Here is a 26,006-nt window from a genome sequence, read left to right on the forward strand (position 1 = left end):
GGGGGGGAGAAATGACAGCACATCCCTGGGTCTGTATCCCATTGTGGCTACCGGTAACTAGGAAGGGAGCTGGGGGCAGGGGGTGCAACCTGGCTGAGGGACTTCCCTGGGAGGTGTTTTGTATACTTCGTTCCTTGTCTGGGGAATTGTGAGTGAGAGGAACGTCCCGCCACAGCCCCCAGCCAGGAACGAGAAAGCAGAAGGCAGCTCTGGTCAAGTTAGTGGCAGCTAAAACGCTCCCAGTCCATTTATTGGCCACCTGAGGTGGTCGTCAAGAGACTAGTTAGAAGGGAATCACGGGAACTAGTGTAATAAATGCCCAGAAGTACGAGAGGGTCAACAGCAGTGAACAAGGCACAAGAGGTCTGTGTCCAAGACGCGGGCGGACCCCACACAGGGCTCAGGCAGCCCTGTCCGTGGCCTACGGACCCCACACGGGGCTCAGGCAGCCCCGTCCGTGGCCTGAGAACCCCACACGGGGCTCAGGCAGCCCCGTCCGTGGCCTGCAAGGCTCGGGGTGGACGGCGCCCGGGAGCAGGTGGCCCCAGTGGCCAGCAGCTCAGTGGAGCTGGGCGTCCAGCTCGTACTTCTCGCAGAACTTGTCGGTGAAGGGGATGCAGGTGAGGAACTCACACCACTCACAGCGCACGGGGTAGAAGTAGAAGAGGACCACCAGGCCGGCCAGCAGGCCCAGGAACACGGCCTGGAAGATGAGGATCTGGCAGCGCTTGCGGTACAGGTCGAACCTGCCGAAGCTGACGTAGGGCAAGAAGGCGAAGGACAGGAAGAGGCCGCTGACGAAGCCCGAGATGTGGGCGAAGTTGTCGATCCAGGGCAGCAGCCCAAATGTGAACAGGAAGAGCACCACCGCCAGCAGCTTGAAGAAGGCGCGCCAGGGCCGGGCCAGGATCTGCCAGCTCTGGAAGAGCTCCACGAAGAGGCACGCCAGGATGCCGAACTGCGAGCCGGCCGGGCCCACCTGGGGGGACAGGCAGTGCGGGCCGAGTGGGACCCCCGGACCCACAGCCTCGTCCCCTCATCCCGCCTCCCGTGGCCTGGAGCACAGCAGGATCAAGGGCCCGAGGGGACACGCTCCCAGGCTGGCACCCATCCTCACCTCTGCCCGGTACGGCAGGAAAATGGCACTGGCTAGGTTCCCGGTGACGCCACTCAGCAGGTAAATGATGGCGATTCGGTGCCAGCCCGCCAGCTTCTCCAGGTCCCGCAGGACGGTCATCTGGAAGCAGACGGACACCAGGCAGTGCAGGATGCTGTGGGGTGGAGGGGCCTCAGCAGGGACGGCCACCCGTGGCCCGCCACTCCCGGGGGCCCTGAGACCCCTGCCCACCCATCCCTGCTCAGCACTGAGGGTGTCACTTGCCCAGCGTGTAAGAAGAGGGACAGCCACAGGCGGTAGAACTGGTCGGGCACCTCGGGATTGAGGAAGGGCAGAAGCCCGCACACGTCATCCATGCAGTGCACCTGTGCAGAGTGGCCTGTCAGCACCCTCCGAGGCGGGGGGACAGGGAGGGCGCTCAGCCTGGAGGCCTACCTGAGAGCAGAGTGTGGCCTCCTCATGGAAATAACCCCTCATGAAGTCACAGTACTCCCGGGAGGTGATCTCACACCTGGAAGGTCAGGCCAGGGTTGGGGCTGCTGGGGCCCCCACTCACTCCACGGTGGGGCCCAGGTTCCAGCCCCCCTCGCGCACCCCTGTTGGCCCTTCATCACCCCACGCCCCTAGTATCTGGGGTTATTTCGGGACCTGGTAAGGGAAGGAGGGCACAGCCCAAGGCAGCGCTCTGCCCCCAGGCACCTACCTGCCCTTGGTGCCAATGCAGCAGGGCCGGCCTGTGATGGCACAGTCCATGTGCGGGTGGTTCGTATGGTTCCCCGCGCTGTTTTTGGTGCAGATCTGGGTCACAAATGGGGATGAGTTGGGTCAGGGCCTCCCCCAACCCGGGGCCCCACACCAGGCTTGGGGGTTGGGGCAGAGAAGGACAGGCTGCCGCGGTAGGAAACAGGCCTCCCTGAGCAAGAGGCTGCTGGACGCTGAGCTTCAGCCTGGCCAACGGTCAAACTGGAATAATGTCATTTGGCCTCCCAAGTCTCTACATGGTTCTCCTGCTCTAACTACCTGCTCAGAGAGGCAAGGGTCGGCGGAGGGACAAGCTGGGCAAAGGTCAGGGGCACTGCATCTAAACACAGTGTCCCAGGAGGGTCAGGACCTCCTGGCATCAGGTGAGGTGTGGATTCCTCCCCAACAACCCCACCACCCAGGCTCACCGGCCACTTGGTGATGTCATCCGGCCACTCGTGGGGGTCCTCAGAGGAGGGCTCATCACACACCCTGCACGAGCCCAGCATGTGGTCAGGCCCAGCTCTGGGCCCTTAGCACTGGCACCCTTCCACCCAGCTCCACGAGGGGAGCACCCTCTCCCCCCACTACCCCGGGAGAGCAGGACCAAGAGGTAAGGGAGGGGCTACAGGGCTGACCTGGGGTCCTGGTGGCAGACAGAACCGAACTGCCTCTTCTGGCCGGCAAGGTCTGGGGCGCTGGGATGAAAGGGCCACTTGACCCACACCGCGAGCGTGGACTGTGGGAAGACACAGGTCAGAGCCCGCCCCGCCCCCAGTACAGACTCGAGAATGCAAGACTCCAAAGCAAAACCACTGAGCGCCTCCAGAGCTCAACCCCCACTCCATACATTTACACTCCAGAAATGTGCACGGGGGAGATTCTGTTATAAGCTCAACTTGGATAAAGGAAATACCACTTAGGTAAATTGTCGGCACAGGCACAAAAACAAGACACGTGCAGAAAGAGCACACACAGGCGTTACAACGGTCGGCTGGGTAAGACGGAGGAATTGGGGAATGAAAACGTAATGAACGTGATTTGAGGGACGGTGTAATGTGCCGAGATCGAAGGTAAAGGATAACCCAACGGGCTCCATCTGAGGTCACAACACGACCACAAACACACCCAGCGCAGGTAAGGGCGTGCGCTGCGGGCAGGGGGACACACCGAGCACTCCTCCTCCGAGGTCTGCACACAGCCGGACCGGTCATTGCGAACGCAGCAAGCTGAGTGCTTCTCCCGCTCCCGCGCGGCTCGGATGAAACTATGCACCTGCGGGTCCTGGCGCATGCAGGGCGAGAACTTGGCACCCAGGTGAATGAGGGCCTCCTGCGGGCGAGCGGGCGGGACGCGGAGCTGAGGCCCTGCCCCCGGCCCGCCCCGCGGCCCCGCCCACCCGCCCAGCCAGACCCCGCCCTCACCGAGCTGGGCCCAATCCAGAAGTTCTCTTGCTGCACGTACTTGACATTCTCATAGACCCCGCGGTTCCGCAGCACCTGGGAGGTTGGGCGGGGAGATGAGAAGGAGCCCCCTCCGGCCCTCTCCTCCCAGAGTCGGCGGGAGGGAATGAATCCGGGGCCCAGACCAGTGCAGGGGCTTGGGGGCGCCGGGGCTCACCGAGTCCACCGTCTCATGCTGCGAGAAGCCCACGGGCGCGATGCCATAGATGCACACAGCTAGAATGGTGACGAGCGAGTGCACGAAGGTGAGCCAGTAGGTGAAGAAAGGCCTGCGGGGCGGAGCGTCAGCGGAGGGGGCGTCTCCAACCCGGAGGCCCCGCCCCAGCCCCACCCCGGAGGCGTGCCTGCCGCAGGTCCCGCCTACCTGTGGTCGTCCATATCCTCGATCTGGCGCTTGACGTAGCTGTCGATACGCTTGCGGTAGGTGCGGTTGGTGAGCCGGCCCACCATGCCCAGCCCGTACGGCCGCTTCTCCCTGGCGAAGAACTTGCGCACCGGCATCGCGATGCGCTGGCCCCGCCGCTGCCCCGCCGCGCTCACCACCTCCTGCCGCAGCCGCACCTTGGGCTGCGTGGCAGCGGCGCCACCCTCCTTCTGCTTGCGCCAGCCGCGTTCCAGGGGCCTGGGGGGAAGGGCGCGGTCACCTACCTGGGGGAAAGGACGCAGCCCCTCCCAGGCCGAACTAGGGCTACTTTCCATCTGTCTCGCTCCCATCTGGCGAGGAAGGCACTTTGCAGCCTCCTCCTTACCACTAAAGAGCAATCCTGACCCCTCTGGGGGTGGGACCAGACCTACAAGCGGTTGGTTCCCCGGCCTACCCACTGAATTCTGTCCAGCCTGGGGGCTCTGTGCCGCAGGTGGGCAGCCGAGACCCAAATGGTGCTCAGCGCTGGGTCCACCGGCCACAGTAGCCACCGGGGCGTCCTTCCGGAGGGCCCAGCTGCTCCTGCCCGCCCACGGCCCCCACTCCCCGCCCCTCACCGCTGCCACTCACAGCATCAGGTGGCTGCGCTCCAGCTCCGTGCGGTCCAGGGCCCCACCCGTGAGGTCCGCCTGATCTGGGGCTTTCTCCCACTCCTTGAGCGCTGCCTCCGATGGCGACTCGAACACCTCGTCTGGGTATGTGGACAGCTCCTCATGAAGGACTCCTTCCTGAGCAAATACGCGCGGTCAGGGTGGGGGGGGGCGGGTCGCATAGGCGGAGGGGTCTCAGGGGACACCCCTGTGCTCTTACCCGGGCGAAGAAGGACGTGTCCAGCTCATCGGGGAAATCAGCCGTGTCCTCCTCCAAGAAGCTGGCAGGCGTGAAGCTTCGGCGCTGCACCCGGCGCAACGTGCCATCCCTAACCGAGCGGCCCTGCCCGCAACGAGTTGAGAGCAAGGAGTTGAGCACGTGGCGTGGGATTTAGGTCACCCCCCGCCACGCCCCCCCCCAGCCCCTGCACCCACCTTCACCAGCGCTGCGGCCGCCCGGAAGCTCATCTTGGCCACAGACTCACGCTTGCGCCGCCGTGGAAGCCGGTTGAAACCCGAGCGGGAGCTGGAGAAGGAGCAGAGGGAGGCAGCACCGGGCGTAACGGGCGTGTGCGGGGTGCTCAGGCCGTCGGCGGTGTCATCCGCCATGCGGAAGGCCCGGCCCCGGGCCAGGGGGTCTATGATCTGGCAGAGGGGAGGAGACGCAGGCGTCGGGGGCTGGGTCAGCACCCCCGGGGCTCCTTCCCACCCTGGATCCCACTATGTACAACACACACCCCAGTGGGTCCCTGGACATTGGTGGGTGCCACCCCCAAACACACACCCACCCCACCCACCCCCGCACCCAGACAGGTCCCTCTCCCCGCCTGTAGTGCCTTGACACTGCTGTTCCTCCTGGGATGCGCCCATCCAGAGGCTGGCCCCTCCGCCAGGACCCCCGTCCCAGACTATCTTATGTGTCTTTATGAGACCACTTGACCACCCTCCCAGACCATGAGCGCCAAATAGCACCCTCTGCTTAGGCTGGTTGCAGCCCCAGGGAGCAGAGTGAGGGGCCTGTGGCAGACAGCAGGGGGTGGGCATACCTTTTGCATGCCCAGCTGGCACGGCCCCACATAGAGCGGGGGAGGGGTCTCAGTGCTGGTCAGCGACACATTATCCTGGCTGGGCAGGTCTAGCTCCCGCATGACCTGGGGCTTCAGCTTCCCATAGCGCTGGCTGCAGTGACGAATGCTCTTGCGTTGCCACTTCTGGGTGCTGTCACTGTCCTTGCTCACTCCGAACCAATCAGCTGTGCCCCTACCATGGGAGGGACTCAGCAAGTGGAAGCCAGACCTCACCCCTCCCCAGGAGGGGCTTCACAGCCCCTGCTCCTGGGCTGCATGCCCCACTCCAAGCCTCCGGTCACTCCGGGGCCTGGGGTCCAGTTGGGCTTGGTCCAATGAAGAGGCTGAGTGTGTTCCGGCCCCCTAAACAATTAGCCAACTCCAAATTCCCACTCGAACCGCAGACAACAGGCCCTGCCCAGGTGAATCTTTTACACGGGCCCACACTCCATCCCTGAGAGGGGGGTTTGTGGGGAGACACTGAATCCAGACATGGGGCTCAGAGCTCAGCCCTTAGCTCATCCAGAGAGAGCTTGGCCCTGGGCAGCAGCTTGACCTCGGATACCACAGCACTCAGGCAGCGGGCACTGAAGCCCAGGCAGGCTGCCCACAGCCCTCGGACATGCAAGCAAAACCACAAACAGCACCTGCCGTTAGGAGGCCCAGGGAACGCAAACTGCTCCCAAGAGGTCGCGAGCCATGCACACGCCAGCTGACGCTCACACACTCATGCCCTGCCCAAGGTACCTGAGCAGGGACCGAGAGAGAGACCAGCGCTGTGGGAGGATCCTGCAGGCAGCAGGGGGGCTCAAGAGGGGCAGGGTGTGGACACGCCCAAAACGCACCTGTCGGCTGTTCGGGAGCCAGAGCATTGGGGTGGGGGAGACAGAGAAGGAGAGAGCAAGTGCTGGGGGGGAGCAGAGAAGGGTGGGAGGTGAGAGGAGTCAGTCCCTGGAGCAGGAGGTGACACGGGGAACAAGACGGAGGAGAACGCCGAGACAGGAAGGGCCCTAGCGCCTTTCCCAGTCTCAGTACCCGAAGGCGACCCTGAATGCCTGCCTCTGTCCCACCAGCCCCCGGAGCAGCCAGGGGAGCGTCGTACCTGCGGATGGTCTGTGTGATGGATATCTGACGCTGCAGCACCGGCCGGCGGGGCTCATGGTAAGGCGAAGGGACGTGGGCTGTCTCGGCCGGCATACTCACACTCCGCAAGAAAGCCTGGCGTCTCAGGGGCTGGGTAACGGGGTCGTGGTCAGGGCGCTGGGCAGGCTGCACCCACAGCCCCTGCTGGCCAGGGCCTACCTGCAGGAAGCTGGGTTCCTCGGCCGCGGGGGGCGCCACAGCTGGAATGTCCAGCTTCAGCCAGGGCGGCTTCTTGCGCTGCAGGCTGCTTGTGCTGTCCCTGCGGACCTCGCTCATGGTTCCAGGGGCAGCAAGGCGGGCCTGGGGGTGTGGTGTGTTTTTCAGTAACAAATAACAATGCTGACGGACATCTGAGGGTTCCTGGGGCCCACACCCAGGAGGAGGGGGAAGCAGTGATAACCCCACGAGGGGTGGTCACGGCTCCCGTTGCTGAAGTCCTACTGTGTGCTCAGCACTGACACACTCAGTCCCAGGCACATACTAGGTCCTCAGACAATATAAATTCAGGCGACAAATATTGGAGTGCCTACTCTCAACCACTCCTAGGACACACTGGTAGAGAAATGAAGAAACCAAAACAGACAAAATCCCCACCCTCCTGGAGCTTATAGTCCAGACAAACGATAAACCTGAAGTAAGTCCTGAGTTAAAAGAGGCGAAATGCAATAGTCAAAATCAGCACATTACAGTTGCCAGGGACACTGAAGCCTCCCTGTGAGGGGACATCTGAGCAAAGGCTTGAAGGAAATGCTCGAGTGAGCAAGGCTGGCGGTGGAGGGTTGTTCCTGGCACAGGGAACCACCCGTGCGCAGGTCTGAGTGGGCAGGAGGGCACAGGCAGGCTGGGGGGCTCGCCCTCGTCTGTACAACCGGCAAATCGCAGACCTCACCCTCTCAAACCCCATGCCATCCGCTCCAGAGACTGATGGCCCATTACACCGCCAACAGGGGTGTGGGATGGCTCCATTTCACAGAGGAGCGGCCCTGTGTCTTCCCAGCACCTGAGAGCTCGGGGTGCAAAGGGACCTCTTGAAAACCAGCTGGGCGCAGATGCTGTCATGACCGCCAGGGTGCGCCATACACCCAGAAACAGCCGCAAAGCCGCTCAGCGCTGGGAGGGCAGCTGGGCCGGCTCCACACCAAAGCATCTAAGAGCCTCAGCCCCAATCTATCACTTAGACACGGGGTAAGGGCCCAGGGCCCAGAGCAGAGAGACCGGGGTTTGATTCGGGCCACCACTGTCTGGCCATGTGACCGTGAGGCAAAGGTCATGTGACCATGGCTTCCCCCCCTTACAAAACGTCACTTTCAGAACAGATCTGGAGTCCCTACCCCACAAGGTATCTGGAAACTGGATATCCAAGATTGGGAAGCTTCCCTGAGCACAACAGAGGACGAGTAGCCGAGCAATACCCAGGGCAGAGACCCCAAAATTCCTCGGCCTCCTCAAAGAGCTTTGGACCCCAACAGACTCTGAACTGCGGGGTCTATAATCAACCCACCCCCCAACACCCCTAGAAACAGCTGCCACTTCTGAGCTCCCCTCACAACTGCTTGGAGATGTAGAGGAAGGCTCGCTGTATCTTAGACGTAAGGAAACAGGCCTGGAGCACAGGGGCTTGACTTGCCTGAGGTCACATGTTCAGGGTGGCTTACCTAGGGGGTGACAGGCCTGGGACGCTGCTCACTGCGCCTACTGAACTTCCACAGACCAGGGAGGGGCCGCAACTCTCCTCAGAGCAAAGCTCGGCTCTACACTGACCTGGGAAAGTCGAAGGGCGTTTGCTCCCACTCCTACACAGACCAGGGAGGGTCCAGGGTGCCGGGCACAGCTCGTCCTGGCCCGACACAAAACAGGGCCAGCCCCGGACACTGCTCACCACTCCGCCTTGCCTCCTACCACCCAGGGACATGCCTAGGACAGTAGTCACACCTTCTGTTGGCGCGATGCCAATCAGGGACCAGCCCAGGACTCAGCTCACAGGACTTACTGGTCCTATATTGTCTGAGGGCCAGGCTGCAACTGGCAGCTCCCACTGGCCTCACACCAAACAGGGCTGAGCCCAGGACACTGCTCACGTTCCTACTGGCTCTCTACTGACCAGGGACAGGCCCGGGACGCTGCTCACAGATCCTATGACCCCTAGAGTGACACAATTCACACGCAACTGGCCCTACACCAATTAGGGCCAGTCCCAGGGCACTGCTTGCAGCTCCCACTTGCGCTACACCAACCAGGCTGGGCGGGAAGGCTCGGTCCTGCAGGGGTGCCTTCTCCTGGCTCTTCTCTGAGCTGACTATACACTCAGGGGTCTTTCTATCCACGCAGCCCCTCAGAGTCAAGCTCCTCTCCCCCGCGGTCAGCCGATCTGATCTCAGGGAAACGACCAACAGCAGCATTTGTTTGCACGTGGCTGGGAACCCCTTCTGGGCCGCCTGCCCCCGTGAGCCGCACAGTGTGGGGTCACATGGAGGGGACCCTGGAAGGGAACAGAGGCGGGCAGGGTCGGGGGACAGGTTGTGACATGAAGGCATCCTGAGAACTGGGTCTCTCTGGGATCTGAACCAGGAGACCGGCAATCATGCAGCTTACACCACAAAGCCAGCCCACACCTGCGTGTCCCCATATGGCTCAGCCACATCAACAGGTCACAGGTTGCCATCCACCAGCGCCCCCTTCACAGATTATGTTGGTTTTTAAGACCCACCCCCCCACACACACTGGTAAGGAAGTGACGGGGAAGGACAGCTCTGAGGCTCAAGCGCCAGCGGTGGTATTTCAGACAGTATCAGGCATATTGGGGAGACAGTGGTGATCACATAGAGGCTTCCAGAACCTGCACTGCTGTGACAGCATCCCCCGGGCACCCCATAAGCCACGGCCAGGCCACGCCTGCCAGGTGGGGATCCAGGTGATCTGACCCCCAAGACTGTACTGGACCCCGTGGGGCCGTGAGTGAGGGACCAGACAGGATGGGGATCCCCTTCGCATTTCAAAGGGGGGAGGCTATGACCCAGCCTGTCCCTGCCACCCAGCGACACCACATGGCTCACGTAGCCTCCAGTTCTCACCTGGAAAACTGGCCAGTGGTTCTGGTTCTCCACTCAGCAGTTCAGGAACCCTCTGCCAGCTGACTGGCTCACCCCACACACATCCATGGCTTCCTGAGGCTCCCACTGCTCCCCCACCCTGTGGCCTCCCTCACACCTGGCTCCCTCCCATCTCAGGGCCCGGCCAGGGGCCGTGCACTCTGCCCAACCTCCCATGTGTTCCAGAGCCCGCAGGCAGCTCCTACCCCTGACAGGAGCTCCTGGCCGTGGGTTCCCCTGGCACAGCTCGGGAATGGACCCACAGTGCCCAGGACAGGCGTGCTCCAGCGCCACTGCCCGGTAAACACTGGTCCGTTAGGAGCACAGGCCAGCCATCCCCATGACCCAGGCGATGGGGGAATTGCTGAAAATGACCTGGGTCTGGGGGGAGGAGGTGACCGTAGGACCAGGTTGCGCCAGGAACAGCACAAGCAAAGAGGTGAGAAGAGGGCATGAGCGTGCAAAGGGAGCTGGACATCCCCTGGCCCCCGCGGGCCCAGGCCCCCAGTCTGTCCCAGGAACACCAGAGCCGCTCAGCTCACGAGGGAGGCACAAGCTCCTGCCTGTACACCCAGGCCTCGGGGTGTCCCTCCCCTCCCCCCACGTCCCTCCTGTGCTTGGGGCAGAAGCAGCAGAGACCTCTGTAACCCAGTCAGCTCCAGGATGCCCAGCCTGCCCTCAGTGCTGTGGCTCCTACCCCTATGTGCCCAGTTCCCCTTCTGGACCTCAAGTGGGTGGGATTCACAGGGCGGTGGCTTCACTGTGGACCCGAGGTGCGGGGGAGGGGCCGGCCCAGGCTGGACAAAGGGTCTGGACTAGGGAGGGGCACAGTGCCCGCCCAGAGACAGTGGCTCCCTGTCCAGGCCTCCCCCAAGCACACAGTGGGCTCTTGTTCCCTGACAGCTCCTCGCGGGGGAAATCCCAATACCATCTCTATTCTGCTGACCCCCCGGGTGCTGGGAGAAACCACAGTCCAGGGGAAAGCCTAACTGCCCAGGGTCACACAGCGTCTGAGTCACTCTGGCAACATTCATGGTTGCCCACCCTGGGCCCAGCCCCATCCGAAGACACCCAAAGGGGCATGTGGAGGTGAGGTGAGAAGTGCTGGTGCAGCAAACGCCAGTAGTGGGGACCCAGCCCACCGGGGCCAGGAGGCAGGAGCCAGTGGGGAGAGCCTGGCCCGAGACACTGTACACAGACGCTGCTCACGTCCACCACCAACTATGAACAAGCCTCAGTTTTCCCATCAGAAAAGCAGGGGCCACCGCAGTTCCTGCCCCAAAGTACGTGCTCAAGAAGCAGCAGCTGAATCAAAACCAGAAAGGCTGGTGATGCCCGCTGGGCCTGGGGAGCTCCCTGAGGAGGGCAGCCAAAAGAAGGGCAGGGAGCGGGGGTGGGGGTGGGCCCAAAGCGTGTGCAACCAGAGCGGGAGCCACGGGGGGGAGTGGACGGGACCCTTCCGAAATGTTCTGTTTGGGAAGGTGGCCCAAGAGGCAGGAGCAGACTGGGGAGGCATTCTGTTCTGCCCAGGCCTGGCCACAGCCAGAGTGAAGCTGGATCTTCTCTGGGAGCAGCGGCTCCACGGCACTCAGGCCTTCCCCGCACACTTGCAGGAAAATGCTGCCAGGGGCAGCTGGGGGTCAAGTGGGGGCCCGGGGCCCAGGACCAAAATTGCCAAGCCTGGGCCCCATCCTGCCCAGCCCAGGGGACCGCCCACCACCGAGGTCAGCTGGAGCAGTGGGCCCCACCCCAGGACACTTGCCCAAACATGTCCCCAGCTCACCTGCACGTGGTCCCAGGAGAGGCCAACTCCGCCAGCCTCCCAAGTGTCCTGATCTCTGACCCTCAGACTTCTGTTTTGCCCCTGATCAAATGCGGAACCCCAGATCTCCCTTGGGAGTGGGGATCACCTGCTGTCTGGCAGCCTAGGATCTAGTCCTTTTTTGCCACATGCTGCTAGGTGGCAAAGCTAAAGGCACCTGGCCTCTCTAGGCCCCTACCTCATCGGTAAACAGCATTATATTGGGAAGATATTGGCCAGGCCCTCATCCCTCCCGGCTACCCCAGTACATTTCAGAGGGGAGCAGGGCAGGCCTGAGACCTAGCCAATGGCCAGGTGCCATCCGAAGAAGGACACACTGAACCCCTCCCTCCCCGTGTCACCCATCACCTGCTGTCACCCCAGAGGAGTAGATGCAGAGGCTCAATAACAGAATGACAGACGTCTTCCTGCTCTAGGAGGCTGTGACGCATGGGGCCCTGACCTGGGCACCTGAGGCACAGGGTGGGGAAGGGAGCGCCGGCCCTAGGGAGGAGGCACTGCCCAGGGGCTCAGCGGGCACATATGGCCCAGGGGTTACCAACGGCCAGAAGCAAAGCCCCTGACCCCAATGGGTCTGACCGGGGCTAACAGCAGACACACCCCGAGGTCAGGGAGCCCCAAGGCTCGGAGAGGTGGGAGGACCCTCCATGCCACAGACAGCAAGGGGGTAGGAGCACGGACTTAGCTATTGTCCATTCTGGGTGTGGCAATCTGGGGTCTAGCTGCATCTCAGGAGTTAGATGAAAGCACCCCATCAAGCTGCAGAGGGAAAAGGCCACATCCCATCAACAAGTCTGGTCACTAGTCAGCGTCCCCAGAAGTGCCCCCGACGGACCCCACATGTGTGCTCTATGGTGCCCAGATAGCCTCGGGGCTTAGCAACACCCTCCCAGGACATACCGGCTGGAGAGACCTCACTAGGAGAACACAAGTCCCCAGAGTGCGTTATCAGAGCAGAAACGGCTGCGGTCATCACAAGCCTGATACCTGCCTAACCCAAAGAACGCTGACTGCCCCACTGAACCATCACAAGCCCTGGGAGGGGTCCTCTGTGTCCATCTTACAGATGAGGAAACTGAGGGTCAGAGAGGCCAGTCACTGCCTGAGATCACTGAGCCTCCAACGGGGTTCAGAGCCCTAGGCCATGTCTGCCCAGGAGCCGGGGTGGGAGGGTCCCATGTGCCCGCCTCATTGGCCCTAGCCACAGCCCCCCAGGGTAAGGGGTGCACCATCTGGATTCCTCAGGCTGTGGAGGGTTGTCAGGCCCCTCTGGGCGCCCATCCCACCCCCACAACCCAGAGCATCTCAGTTCAGGGGAGCGGGAGTCACCCACAAAACAGGCAGAAGCCAAGGAATCCGATCCTTGGGCAGAAACTCAACCCTGTCACAGACACCAAGGCAGGGCCACCGGAGCTGGGGTCGGGGAGCCCCTCACATCCAGGGAACAGGAACAGGGAAGACCCTGAGAGGTAACTGGAGCTGAGAAGACCCTGAGGGGGCCCTGAAAGTCAGGGGAGACTTGGGATTCCCTCTGAACCCAGGATCCTCCTAGAATGCGAGCTGCCAAGGGTGGCCATTTGTCTGTCTGGTCGGCACACTAAGGCTGACTGAGGGACATTGGTCACAGCAACACTCCAGCCTGAGCTGAGTGCCTGAGGCAGGCCTTTTCTTGGCCAGGGAGATGGAGACATCCCAGTCTCTCCATCTGTGCATCAGGAGGCTGGTCAGTCAGTGGAGACTGCTGGACGGGTTGAGAAGGAGCGTGGGGCCTGACATATTCAATTCGGGCCACTGGCCCCTGTGCCCCGCTCCTAGCCCCCGTCCTGTTCTCAGGGAAAAGGACCCAGCTTGCCCAGAATGACTCCTGGTGGCAGGGGGCTTAGCCTCAGGGACCCCTTGGGCCCTAGTGAGCTGCTCGGTTCCCTAGCTTTCTTCCAATCTCTGGGGGGGGGGCTAAGGGTTTGAGTTTGGTTCCATGGGGGTGGGGAGAACCCAGCACCTAGCTGAGCCAAACCTGAAAAGCCAGTTTCATCCTTGAATCTTCTCTGCCAGGAAGTCCCAAGGTGGGGAAGGGGGGGCTCTCCCAGCACAGAGCTGGGGCCTCCAGACCCAGGCCCCGCCCACCCAGACAGACACACAGACACAAGCTGCACACACAGAAGAACAACTCTGGTCAGTACTATCTGGGCCTTGGGCAGGCATGGCCAGGGGACTTCCTGCCCAATCCCCATGCAGTCCCACAGACATGCCCCCAGCAGGGCAGACAGCCAGCCACCCCTACCCCCACCCCCAGTGCACTGAGCACCGGGGGTCCCTCCATCTCCCCAGCTCAGAGAAGGCCTGCTTCAAGGTACCCTGTAGCAGCCTCAAGTTCTGCCCTGGCTTGCACCTCTCGGCCACTGAGCGCCCGGTGGGGGGTGTCTTTGGGAGCAGCTCGCAGAGCCCTGCAGCTTCGTGTTTGCAGATGGGGAGACAGAGATCAGTCCCCACCCCCAGCTCCACAGCTACTGCTAAGGACTGATGTGATTCCCATCCCCAGGGAGTACGCCTGGGACAGGGATGATCCCCGTGAAGTCCCACCCTCTGAGCTGGAGTTTCGACTTGGAGACACCACCCACCGGTGGTGGCCGGGAAGGAAAACGTAAGGGGGGGGAGGCTACAGCTCAGAGGAGCCTGGGGACAAGCCGGACCGCGAGCTCGCCCGCTCCCAGGACCCTCAGCTGTTGGGCGGGGGCTGGAGCCGAGCTGTCCGGCCTGGTCAGTCCGCTGGGACGTGCTAATCCGGCCACGGGCTATTTTTGCGGCGCGCCGGGTTTGGAATCCGGGGCTGGGCCGCCTCCGCGGACGGCTCAGGGAAACTCCGGGAAGGAAAGTCCCGGCGCCTCGAGCGGGTACTGGTCCAAACCCCGGCCCCGGCCCCGACCAGGACCCCGGAGCCGACCGGGCTCCGGCCCCTCGGAGCGGCTCCAGCCGCGATGGGCTGAGGACGGGCCCCGCGCGCAGCGGACGCAGCCCCCAATCCGCCCGGCTCGCGGCGCCCTGCGCCCCCCCGCTCCCGGCGCGCTCACTCACCGCCGCCGCCGGCACCAGGGGTCCTCGGGGGTCCTGAGGACCTCAGGGAGGGGCTGCCGCCGCCGGCCGGGAGGGCGCCCGCGCCGAGTCCCCGCCCGCGCGCCCGCTCGCCCGCCGTCCGGCCCGCCCGCCAGGGAATGCCATGGAGCGAGGGGCGTGCGCGCCGGGGGCGGGCCCGGCCGGAGGGGGCGGCCGCACTGACTCAGGGCTCAGGAATGCGCGCGGCCCGCCCGGCCCGAGTCACCTCCTCCGGGAAGGCCGCTGAGCTCCGCTCTCCCCGATGTCCGGCTGCAAGAACACCTGTGGCTCGGGGGGTCTTGAGCGACTTGGCCGAGGAGGGAGGACCTGGTGGCCCAGCTAGAGAGAGGCTGATGGTCAACTACAGACCTGGTCTCGCAGCCGCTCCTGGACTCCACTCCGGAGAGAGTCCTGACCTTATTGGGCCTACACGTGTGCTTGAGAAAGGGGGAGGGAACAGGCTGCAGTGGAGGGGGATGGGGAACGGAAGGGGTGCCTGGGACAGTGTCCCCGGATCTCCTGTAAGCCTATCCGCGAACCTCCCCCAAACCTCCCCCAGCGGTCCCCACTGACACGGCCTCACCCTACACTCCATCAGTGCCACGTGAGCACTCAAGACCTGCATACATTCCCACTCATACACACGTGCCCACATATTCATTCACACACCTGTTTACACACTCATATACACACCTACTCATACACACAATTGTACCCGTTCATGCGTGCTCTCGTACTTCCACACGTGCACATAACCACAACTGTACAGTCCCGTCCGTGTTTGCACACGCATACACCCAAGGCAGGATCAGAAAGCAGTTCCCCCTTCCCTGGGCCACTGCCCTCCCAGCAGGCATCCCCAGGCCAGCTGGGTTACAGCTCTGAAAGCCTGAGCAGCACAGGTGTGGCATCCATTCTGTGCCCTTCCTTCTTTCACAGCCCACCAATTGCCCCTGGTGGGCTCACCCTGCTCGGAACTGGACACAGCGTGGCCCATTTGCTCCTAGGCGAGGCTGTTGCTGGGGGTTTCCCAACATTCCTCTCTCCTGGCGTTGCAGGAGTCTGTGGGGCTGAGCCACCCAGAAAAAGACCCAGGAACGGGAGAGGGGTGCCAATAGCAGGGTCCAGGAAGGAGCTGCAAGTGGCCGAGGGACCCAGGTCTCCCCTAGAGTGTTGATACGATGGTGTCCCTTCTTCCCCCTGAGGAAACAGAACTGGGACCGCAGGTCTCCTAAGGACCCTTCTTCCACTGGATGTCAGAACCCCTTGGGCACTTGAGGCCAGACTCTCAAACCTCCGAGGGCCCACAAATGTGTCCTCAGACCCTTTGCTGGTCTTGGACCAGGTGGCACTGTCCCTCTCTGAACAGTGTTGCTGCCACGGCCAGCAAGCTATGCCCAATGTCTGACTGCAGACAACAGCCCGGTCCATGGCTACACGGAAAAGAAAGTTGACAACGTGAAAGGTGGCAGCCCAGAGCCCGGGGGGCAAGGGACAGAATCCTCTGTTTGTATCCTCATCCATACCGTGGGACAAAGCCATATCTGTACATACTGGGTTCTCTATGAACACAGATATAGCAACATGATTCTTAGGTAGAGAGAGACAATGAAACCTTTGGAGGGGCCCGAGGGGTCTCCTTCACTAGTTAGGGGGGTGGCTACAGGTGGACTGGGACCCAAGGCAAGAGGGAGGCTGCCCCATGCTGACGCCCAGAGCTCCTGCAGCCCACACGTGCCACCCCTCCCATGCCAGGCTCTCAGCCAGAGACAGGACAGTCTCTCCATGCCCGGCATTCTTGACCCCTGCCAGGGATAAGCAGGCCCCACCCGCCTGGATGCCCAGACTGGGCTGGCAGGGAGTACAGCAGTGTCTTCTCTGGAGTCCAGGGTCTGGGCTCACCTCCACAATTGGGCATCCGGTGCTGACCGGTCCCCTCCTGCAGTGGACGCTGCAGGGTGCCACCTAGACCCGCTCCATGACCCAGACACTCATCCCCAGCTGCCAGGAGCATCAGCATAGCTGGCTCACAGCTGAAACCCCACCACCACCAGCAAGGAGTCACCTTCAGTGGACAAGCGCTACCTTGCCCCAAATCAAGTTCCCTCCATAGAGAAGGTGGTGTGTCCAGTGACAGGTAAATGGCCTCCCCCTGTATTCATTTGGATTACCTCTGAAGGGCCCTCTCAGTTTCCAAGTTCCAGTGGGATCCACAGCAGCCTGTTGCAAACCCTTGCTCCTCACAGGTTTTGCTTCCAAAGCATGCCTCAGTACACCCTGACAGGCAAACCCGGGAATCTCAGGTTCTCTGCCCACTCTGGTCTCCTGAGCAAGGACCCTGGCATCAGAAGGATGGTGTGAGCAGAGGAGGGTCAACACGTGTGTGCTCAGGCCTGGATTAGTCCACACGGACACATGCATGGACACCCATGTGCTCTGCGCACGTCTGCCCCATGCCCTGGTGGAGAAGCCCCTTACATGGAAACCCGCCTCCCAGTGCCTCCGTTCTCTCTTCACCCACCCCTGAGAAACGGAAATCAGCTGCCACTGCCTAGCATGTGGGTGGGTGACTGAGGATGGTGAGTGTCTGGACCACCCCCGTGGCTCTGGACTGCACTGTAGAATCGGAGGGGTTGGGAGCCCCAACCAGTAGGAGGAGTCTCAGCCAGCCACTCTGGAATGGATTCCTCAGCTCAGCAGACCGGTCCCTGGGCTTAGGGGGGCCTGAATGGGCCCAAGACCAGCCCCTGGCTATTTGGGGAGGAGGCGGAAATGGGCCAGGCCAGCCAGGGGCCTGAAGTCACTGACTATTTCTGAGACAGCTGCCCCTCCCCCCGTCTCAGGGTGTGGCAAAGGGTCCATGAGTACCTGGGCCCAAGGGCCCAGCAGCATTGGCAGCACAGCCCCAGGATGGGAGTACGCAGCCTACACATAGCTCCTTCAGCTGTCCTCCCTACCCAAGGAGCCCCTGAACACCCCCGCCTGTCCACGCTCCCTTCATGGGTGTCAATCGTCCCTGTCCCTATGTTAGAGAGAAGGACACAGAGCCATTGCTGGTGCTGGAGCTCTGGCTTCTGAGGCCCATAGAGCCACTGTCCTTTCAAGGCTCTGGTGACCGATGGCTCCTCCACAGGCCATAAGCTGGCTGGGCAGCGCACAGAGCAGGGCACCCCAGCACTGACCCTTTTGAAAGCATCAAGGGTGTCCTCACCTCCATCTTCCACTGCCATCCTCCAGCGTGCCTCTTGCAGCCCCGCAGCAGGGTACCCTGGGGAGAGAGAAGGTCCTAGGCCCCTCCTCTCGCCCAGCACCACCTCTCACCCCAGCCCGCCTGCCCTGCAGCCCACAGTGGGGATGCTTAACCCACCACTTCCAGCCTGCGGTGGGGCCTCTGACCACAAACCCGGAAATGGGGGGCAGGAGCCCCCCTTGCAGAGGTTGCGCAAGCCCCGGCACTCAGGCACTCAGGCCGGAACATCTGGAGAAGTGGAGTGCTGGCACTGGCCCTGCCTCCTCCTCCTGGGGGCCAGCCAGGGCTGCCCTCCAAACCTCTTTCCTCATCCTCAAGGTGGGAATAAACCCCCCCTCTGGGAATGTGTGGACTCCCCGTGATTTTTACAAGGACCATGCACTCTTTGCGAAATCAGAATAAAACTTAACAAAATAGCACCCATCCTGAGCCTGTCCCTGCCCTCACCAGGGTTAAGGGGACTAAGAGAAGGCTCAGTTTCCCTCCCAGAATGAGAGAGAGGGGGAAGGGATGAGGGAAGGGTGGCTGGGCACACAGGAAGGCCGGAAGGGGGTCATTGTTTGGGCCAAATGGCTGCAGGGGGTGAGGAGGAAAGAAAGAAAGGGGTGGGAGTCACATCCAGGCCTGCCGTCCAAGCATGGGTTTATGACACATTGCCCACCCCCGGAAGCAGCACATAGTGCCACAAACAGCTGGGTGGCTTCCAGCAGGCAGCTGGAAGGCTGCTGCCCCTCCCTCCCCAGGAAGTCCTGGTTGGGGCCCTGGGGTGGGGGTGGGGGCTGGAGTCAGCCCCTGGGCTGGTCGGAGGAGGAGCTGTTGGAGCCCAGAGTCCTCCCAGCTGGACTCTCCTGACACCAGGTGCCATGATCATCTGAGATCGCCAATCACATGGCCCATCCAGCACCTTGAATCTGACACCATCCTATGCCCCGTGGCTCTGAGGCCCCATGGTACCCCCTCCCACGGCCAGGATTTACCCAGGAACAGGGGTGGGTTGTATAGAGGGTGGTACTGTACCTGCCACAGCCGAGGGGCTCTGCAGACCCAGATAAACCCTAGAGCGAGAATGGGGGGGGAGGGTTCTAATGGCAGTTAAAACTGCATTTGCTTCCCACTGAGCCGCAGGAGCTGCCAGTGCGCCCCTACCCCCAGGGGCACCCCCCCAAAACAGTCCTGTGCCTTAACACCCACTACCCATGGCTCTTCTTTCCTCTGGACCAGGCACTGCCCTCCCCAGATTCCCCTTCCCCTCCCCCTGGGGGCACAAATCCGGCTGACTTCAAAGATTAAAGGCAGGGTGGGGGGCGGGCTGCAGGTGCAGGGTGGGGGGAGGGGCATCAGAGGTGGAGGGCAGCCGTGTTCCCCGTACTGCGCCCAGCCTCTGCCCTCCCCACAGCCCTAGTCCGGGCTCCTGAGGAGGCTGGCCGCCCTCTAGCAGGCCCACTCCAGGACGTGGGCGGGCTCCTCTCAGCATCCTCCAGCGTGGGAGGGGTGGGGGCTCCATGCAGAGCCCGACTCCCTGGACAACCTGTGGTGATGGCCTTCCGGACAGGCCTGGCGTGCGCTTCCTGGACAAAGTCTTCCTGCCCACTCCCCCGCCCAACCTGTCCTCTCCACCCAAAGGCCCCCTCCGCTGTTCAGGAAGGCGTGTCCCAAGGACCAGGTCTCCATGCCACCTCCCTTACATGCTCTCCACGTGCATCCCACCGAACCGTCTGCGGGCCACTCCCCCAAAGACCTCCACCTCCAACCGGGACCCCTGGAGGGCCCAGCCAAGGTTTAAAACGGACCAGTCCTCTTGGTGGTCTGACCACCGTCTGGGGGTGGAGTGGGCCCTACGGTTGTGAGGGGACCAGGGTGCGAGAAGGGTGGGGGGCAGGTCATTGGGAAGGGCGCCGAGGCGCGGGGGGGGTCTCGCCCCAACCCCAGCCGCCTTCCCCCCTTCTAACGCCACAAGTGTCCCAGCAGCCTGGAGCCTTTGTCCAGGATGGTAGGTGGGGCGCCGGGAACGGGTAGCGCTCCGGAGCCCGCGTCCGGCCGGGCCACCTCCGTGTGGCCACCCCAGCCCCTCCTCCGGGGGCGGAGTCCGTGACCGGCTCTCCAGGCCGCTACCCCCCCAGGCTTCCGTCCTCCTCTGCGCAGGCGCCGACTCCACCCCCGGCCCAAGGCGGCGCTTCCGGTGTCAGCTCCTGGGTTGACTACACACCCGGCTGTACCCACCCCCCAAAAGAGTCCCGGCCCGAGCCTCGGGATGCCCGCACGTAGCGGGGCCCAGGTGAGTTCGCGCCCAGGTGAGCGCGCTTCTCGCTGCGCGCATGGCCGAGGAGCAGGCTCCCAGGGCGAGCATCACAACCCGAGCAAAATGAGTAACGTACGCACGGCCGGCCCCCGACGGGGTCTGCGGTCCCCAGATGAGCGCCCACCGGCGGGGTCGGGTGCAGGTTCGGCTCTGCTGCTCCATTTGCCAGAAGCAAAGTCGAGGCGCCGCCCGAGATCGCCAGTGAGGTCAGGGAGGAGACCCCGACACCGGTTTCCTGGTTAAATGCTGGGCACCCAGGCCCAGCTTCGACGCCCCCTGCTCAGGAGCCCGTGGGGTTGGCTTTGCAGTTGGCCCCATTGTCTGTCACAAGCTGATCAATGCTCTCTATTTACTAACCCCGTTTGCCCACGTTTTGATGGAGGGCTGGTAGGTCCCTTGGAGAACGCCCGCGTGGCCAGGCTGTTTGCTGCCCTCCACCGGGTGGGCCCAGCCTAGCAATTGGCATCTCCTGTGGATGGTGTTTTTTCCTACCACTTATTGAGTGCTTGCTGAGTGCCAGCCAAGTGCTTTCCTGGCGTCTCTCATTTTATTCTCAGTGCATATGTTGTTGATTTCCTTTCAGCAAATAAGGGAACAGAAGCACAAACACCTGTCATTTTCTGGGGCTCCTCACCCAGGAAACCCTCATTTCGAATCAGGGCCAGGTGATGCATGTCAGGTGCCCAGACGCACGGTTTGAGGCAGCACTCACCCACCCTTGGTCACAACAGCAGGGCCACCCCCTTTCTCAGCCCTTGGGATAAGCAGCCTGTGTCACTGTCGCTGCGAAGGCCTCTGAAGCAGGTTGGAATCCGAGGTCTGAGCCTCAGTCTCTGGGCAGCCATGTGTATCCTACCACCCAAGGTGGGCCAGGGCAGAGACCCACTGTGACCCGACTGCCATGGGGCAGGCGGGGGCTAAACTCGGGGTGAGAGCAGGGGCCGCAGAGTCCCAGAGTCTGAGCCCATGGTGGGTTTTGGCAGATGGGCCAGACTGCAAAGACGGTCACAGCAGCATCCATTCTCAGCAGACTGGCGGTCTCCATTCAACATGGGACGTCAGCACTTCTGTTAAAAATAATGAGTGTCTCATGCTAGGGAGACATGGGTACAGCTGACAGTCAGCCCTTGAGGAGGGTATTTCCAGGCCCCAGTGTCCACCTGCTCTCTTCACCTTCCCCTGCTTGTCGGAGAGCGGCTGTTCCCAGAGCAGCCGGAGGTGTGTGCTCAGGTTTCTGGGGTTGTGGGGGATGGGAGCGTAGTGGCAGGTGGGAAGCAGAAAGCATGCAGGGTCTCAGCAGGTCCTCATCCCGTGGGAGATCGTACCTTTGCCCAGCTAGCTCCTTATTCTGACATCCTGGGTCGTGAGGCAGAGGACAGTTGGGGTCTCACGGGGGGGTCATGTGCTGAGCTCTTGGACTGGGGCCAAGTGGGGTCAGCCTGGTATTCACCCGCGTGTGTGTGCCAGACCTTCTGGGGCATTCTGAGGAGGGGTCTGGCACACGGACGTGTCAGCTGGGTGCGAGAGGGTGTGGCTGACACACTGACCCACAGTCCATTCCTCGACCAAATTCCTGGTTAGGCTCCGATGCAAAGGGCAGGGTTCCAGAAACGAGCTGAGAACTTTGTTTGGGGCCCAGGTGATAAATGGGGAGCAGGATAGCAGTCTTCCGATCCCAGGTTCGGGTCCCCACTCTCCCCACTCTGGGCCTTGCAGCCCTTTGCCACCAAGTTGTGCATGTCCTGTATGGGGAGGGCGTGGGGAGCAGAGTGGTCACCCTGTCACTGCTGCCGCCTGTCTGTCCTCACATGCAGTCGTCTCCCCCAGGCTTCCTGGGGCCCAGCGGGGGCTGAATACATCAGGTCTGACATTCTGTTTGCCCTCATTTTGCATATGAGGAAACTGAGGCAGGCAGTCAGATAAGGTCCTTGAGCTCTGTACGTCCGACTTCACCACACAATCGTCTGCCCTCTCCTATTCAGACTCTTTATTTTGTCCTTTCCAGCTTTCCCGCAAACTGGGGCTAAAAAAGCAGCGACTATTGGTGGCAGAGCGGCCTCAGAGCCCGCCCGATGGAGCCCACACACCTTGCCCCAAGGAACCCCGCCTGGAGCTGCCCAAGACCCTGGCCCCCCAACGCAGCGTCTATTTTTCAAGTTCCAAAGGCCACCCTCCGAGACTGGGATCAGATTTTTTCAACCAGCCTGCCGTGCCCCTGGCCCAGGCATTTCTGGGACAGGTAATGTAAACGTCGTGACGTGGCCTCTGCGGAAGTGGTCGTCCCCGTGCAGCATCTATGGGTCCCTGTCTCGGCACTCCTTGTTCTCATGCAGGTAGCTGCTTTAGCCACACTTGTTCCTTGATAACGTCACCTCAGGCGTTGGGGGCAGGCGGTGGATCCGGGATCAGATGGAAAGAATGCTGAGATGGCTAGTGCGCTGTGTCCTGGGCGGAGGCAGGGGAGCCACTGTCGGCCTGCCCGCCTGGGCGGAAGGCTGACTGAGGACGTTGAGCCTTCTCCACCTGGTACCGTTCTCAGGGCAGGTTCCTCACCACTGCTGGCCTGTGGTGTCTGTGAGGGGCGGCCTTTGCCTGCCCCGTCCGACACAGTGGCCCTGGGTAGCTGGCCTGCGTATGCGGTAGTGACAGCTTTTAGTCACATGAAAGCTGTGGCTGTAGCCGTGACCGATGGGCCGCCCAGCGTCAGGATTGCCTTGACACAGTCTCCTGTTCCCCGTGGCAGCTCCCCGTGGCAGTGCCGGCTCCCCGGGGGCCCCTGCAGCTCAGAGCAGGTCCAGCACGGGAGTAGGAAGCAGGGACGGCCCAGGACCTGTGTGCTCGTGACAGCCAAGTTTGGGCCACGTCTGTGGAGCACCACCTGGGTGTGGGTGTCAAACTCCAGGCCTGCCTTTCTGGTCCCTCTTAGAGGTTCCGTGGCCAACCCTGGGTCTGTTCATGGGGCTATTTGTAGGTTCAAGTGGCCAAGGTGAATCGATTTTGGTGACTAATAGGAAAATTGGTGCCAGGAGCTGGGTGCCGCAAGGAACAAATCCTAAAGTGTTATTTAGTGGGTAAGGACCAGGTTCCATTCCCATGAGAATGCCTTCAGCTGCAAGAGCCAGAAGATCCTTCTAGAAGCACCCTACGTAATGAGGGCTGTGATCTCACAAAGCGTGGCACGTGGGGCAGGGGAGCCCCAGCATCAGGTCAGGGGCCCTGGGGCCCCCAACATTTCACAGTCTTCCCTTAGGCTCCCATCATGCCCGCTTGAGCCCGAGGGTAGACAGGGCGGAGAGGGGAGTGTCTCAGCCTGTGGACGTTTGGTGAGGGTGGACAGCCTCTTCTGGGACCTTCCAGTGGATGTCCTTGCAGACCCCTTGGCCAGTCTTGGCTCATCCCTCAACAGGTCACTGCAAGGAGCAATGAGTTGCCGTGACAACCCAAAGCACTCTTGAGTAACCCTCTCTCTCGACTGAGAAGGGTGTCGCCTGCCCCAGGCGCCCCCACCCGCAAGGAGGAGATGTGTTTGTGACGGGCATGGGGACAACCAACGTCTGCCATCTGGAAACAATATCCGAATGAAATTCAGAGCGGAAAATTCAAGTGGAAGAAAAAAAGACAGAAAAAGACCAGGGGGAGCTCCTCTCCAGAGGGCACCTGCCCCTCCCCACCCCCCAGGCCTCCTAGAAGTGTGGAAACAGGTGGAAACCCGGAGAGTGAAGCTAATGGAAGAATGCCCCCTCTGATGTCCTGGAAAGATGGAAGTGAGGCTTCGTCTGGGAAGGAACAGGGCCTCCCTTTCTCGCCTGCAGATGGGCTTCCGGGGAGGCCCTGACCCCATACTTTCCTCCCCGTCTGCAGGAAGACCTCCTCCTGTACCACCCCACCGAGTCTCCAGGCTCCGGCACGTACCTCCTCGTCCTGTGCCACCGACCCTGGCTCCGGCCACACTAGATTCCCTGGGCTAAGGCAGGGGTGGCCCAGCCGTCCAACTGATGGCTCTGGCCTGAAGACAGGGCAGGTGCTGGGGCGTCCCTGGGGAGGCGGCGTGCCCCCACAACTCCACTGTGCCTCCTGGACATGGCAGGCCTGGGGCTCTGCGCACTGGGCATGAGTCCTGGCCGTTCCCAAGGCCATCCTGTGTCCCACAGCCGAGAAACAGTCATTGCCATAGGGCCGAAAGGCTCCACGCAGGGAGGGCCTGGCCCCTGGGCACGCTTAGCGCTCCCCTGGCCCTCCTTGTGGCCTGGGCTGCTCTCCTAGGTGCTCTCCTGGCCTGACAGCCCCTGGCAACTGCCCTGCGCCCTGTCCTCGGCCGGCCCCTCTGTCCCCTCCTGGCTCCACCCCCACCCAGGATACGGTCCGAGCCAACCGCAGCTCGGCTGTCTCCCTGTCTCACTGCCCGCACTGACCCATTCCTTATGGAGCTGGCCACACCCAGGGCCAGGGTTCAGGCCAGGGGTGCTGGGCGGGGCAGCCAGCCCTGCTGCTCAGAAAGGCCTTTCAGAGCTGGGTGGATGGGAGCTGGTGGTTAGTCCAGGTAGAGGGAGCACCACAGGCTCTAGTGTCCCAGGTGGCCACGTGGGGACACCACTTTGCCCGCCACGCTGCCCTGGCCCCAGCCAAGCAAGGTCAGGGGGCCACAGGGAGGAGGAGGCAGGGTGATGGAGGGCCCCGCTCGGCTGAGAGGACTCGTACTGGTCTGCAGCCCAGCAACGGCCAGAACTTGAGATGGCTGCATCCTGTGGACGTGACATTGTTGCAGGGCCTGTTGTCCGGTGGCCCAGCAGGAAGGACGGGACACTGAGGGGAACCTGGCTGGCCCTAGTGCATCCTGAGTAGGGCGGTGAGGTCCGGACTGGGGACCGTCAGGTGGCGTGGTCCCAGCCCCTGCCGCCCTGAGCAGACGCCTGTCTGCCAGCAGGTCTTGGTCCGGCGACTCAGTGATGGCACAGAGCTCCGCGGCCGCATTGTGGAGACTGAGGCATACCTGGGGCCAGAGGACGAAGCTGCCCACTCAAGGGGCGGCCGGCAGACCCCCCGCAACCGTGGCATGTTTATGAAGCCAGGGACCCTGTATGTGTACCTCATCTACGGCATGTACTTCTGCATGAATGTCTCCAGCCAAGGTTAGCGGGGCTGGGGCTGGGGCTGGCACACGCGGCGCCACTGCTAGGCCAGGTCGGGGTTTCAGCTCAGACTGTACTCAGGGTGGTCGGGCTCGGGGCCCCCACGGAATAGAGGTCGTGGGTTGACCTGAACCCAGGGCAGACAAGTTCCGTGAGGCCGCCACTCGTCCCAGAGCTGGTATCGCCTGTGACCCAGGGTACACTTTGGAAGGGCTGGTGGCAGGGAAAGGAGGGTGGCATCGATTTGGGTTGAGCTGGGCTCCCTTGCCTGGCAGCCAGTTACGGGGTCAGAATCATAACTTGTTCTCAACTGGGGATGATTCTGCCCTGGGGAAAAAATCCGGAGACGTGTGGTCATTACAGCTGGGGGGAGATGCTGAACAGCTGGCAGGAAAAGCCCCAGCACAGAACCTCCCAGCCCCAGGTGTCAATAGTGCCAAGTGGGGAGATGCTGGTGTCGTGCTCCCAGGAAAACCCACTCACGTCGTGGGGCCCATGTGGGGAAGCCTGTCCTTGGACAGGTGGCTTGTTTTCTGGGAGGTCTGTGCTGGGAGGGGAGAGCCCAGTGTCCTCTGCCTACCAAGCCTACCCCACTGGTCCCAAGGTCAGGAGGACAGTGAGGGCCTGGAGTCCTGTTCTGTCACACGCATCTGCTGGACGGTTCCAGTGACTTGGGAGCTGTGGGTGCCCGGAGAGGATGGCGGGGGCTGTCTAGTGCCAAAGCCGCAGGGGCTAGAAGATGCGGGCACCCAGGACTGGCCCTGTGCCTGGCACAGAGAGGG

The 26,006-nt window shown here is 62.2% G+C and overlaps 2 protein-coding genes across 5 annotated transcripts in view; one reads left to right on the forward strand and one right to left on the reverse strand.

The window, feature by feature from the left end:
* On the reverse strand, nucleotides 1-22,085 carry RHBDF1 (rhomboid 5 homolog 1). 4 transcript variants are annotated; one of them, XM_033101118.1, is made up of 20 exons: nucleotides 20,172-22,083; nucleotides 18,814-18,851; nucleotides 17,758-17,814; nucleotides 6,705-6,845; nucleotides 6,505-6,635; nucleotides 5,382-5,595; nucleotides 4,771-4,980; nucleotides 4,556-4,678; nucleotides 4,316-4,473; nucleotides 3,686-3,943; nucleotides 3,479-3,590; nucleotides 3,283-3,357; nucleotides 3,029-3,190; nucleotides 2,497-2,597; nucleotides 2,287-2,350; nucleotides 1,821-1,915; nucleotides 1,553-1,628; nucleotides 1,382-1,482; nucleotides 1,118-1,271; nucleotides 1-979 (listed from the first exon to the last, which is right to left on the reverse strand). In XM_033101118.1, exons 3-20 carry the CDS (start codon nucleotides 17,761-17,763, stop codon nucleotides 560-562), a joined length of 2,601 nt encoding a protein of 866 aa, XP_032957009.1. In that variant the 5' UTR covers nucleotides 17,764-17,814; nucleotides 18,814-18,851; nucleotides 20,172-22,083; the 3' UTR covers nucleotides 1-559. The 4 variants fall into 4 exon arrangements, 1 of the variants encoding a protein (XP_032957009.1); XR_004422494.1 differs by lacking the exon at nucleotides 1-979 and adding exons at nucleotides 6,150-6,254; nucleotides 16,718-16,884 and having other exon boundaries at nucleotides 1,138-1,271; nucleotides 1,382-1,628; nucleotides 20,172-22,085; XR_004422493.1 differs by lacking the exons at nucleotides 1-979; nucleotides 17,758-17,814; nucleotides 18,814-18,851; nucleotides 20,172-22,083 and adding exons at nucleotides 6,150-6,254; nucleotides 14,529-14,652 and having other exon boundaries at nucleotides 1,138-1,271; nucleotides 1,382-1,628.
* The window catches only part of MPG (N-methylpurine DNA glycosylase), an 8,558-nt gene continuing 2,499 nt past the window's right edge, over nucleotides 19,948-26,006 (forward strand). The window contains exons 1-3 of the mRNA XM_033101120.1: nucleotides 19,948-20,071; nucleotides 22,101-22,334; nucleotides 25,020-25,224. Coding sequence (XP_032957011.1) covers nucleotides 20,048-20,071; nucleotides 22,101-22,334; nucleotides 25,020-25,224 — 463 coding nt within the window. The 5' untranslated portion in view covers nucleotides 19,948-20,047. The remainder of the gene's footprint in view (nucleotides 20,072-22,100; nucleotides 22,335-25,019; nucleotides 25,225-26,006) is intronic.

The sequence above is a fragment of the Rhinolophus ferrumequinum genome (genome assembly GCF_004115265.2).
Source record: "Rhinolophus ferrumequinum isolate MPI-CBG mRhiFer1 chromosome 15 unlocalized genomic scaffold, mRhiFer1_v1.p scaffold_54_arrow_ctg1_1, whole genome shotgun sequence".
Taxonomy (NCBI): domain Eukaryota; kingdom Metazoa; phylum Chordata; class Mammalia; order Chiroptera; family Rhinolophidae; genus Rhinolophus; species Rhinolophus ferrumequinum.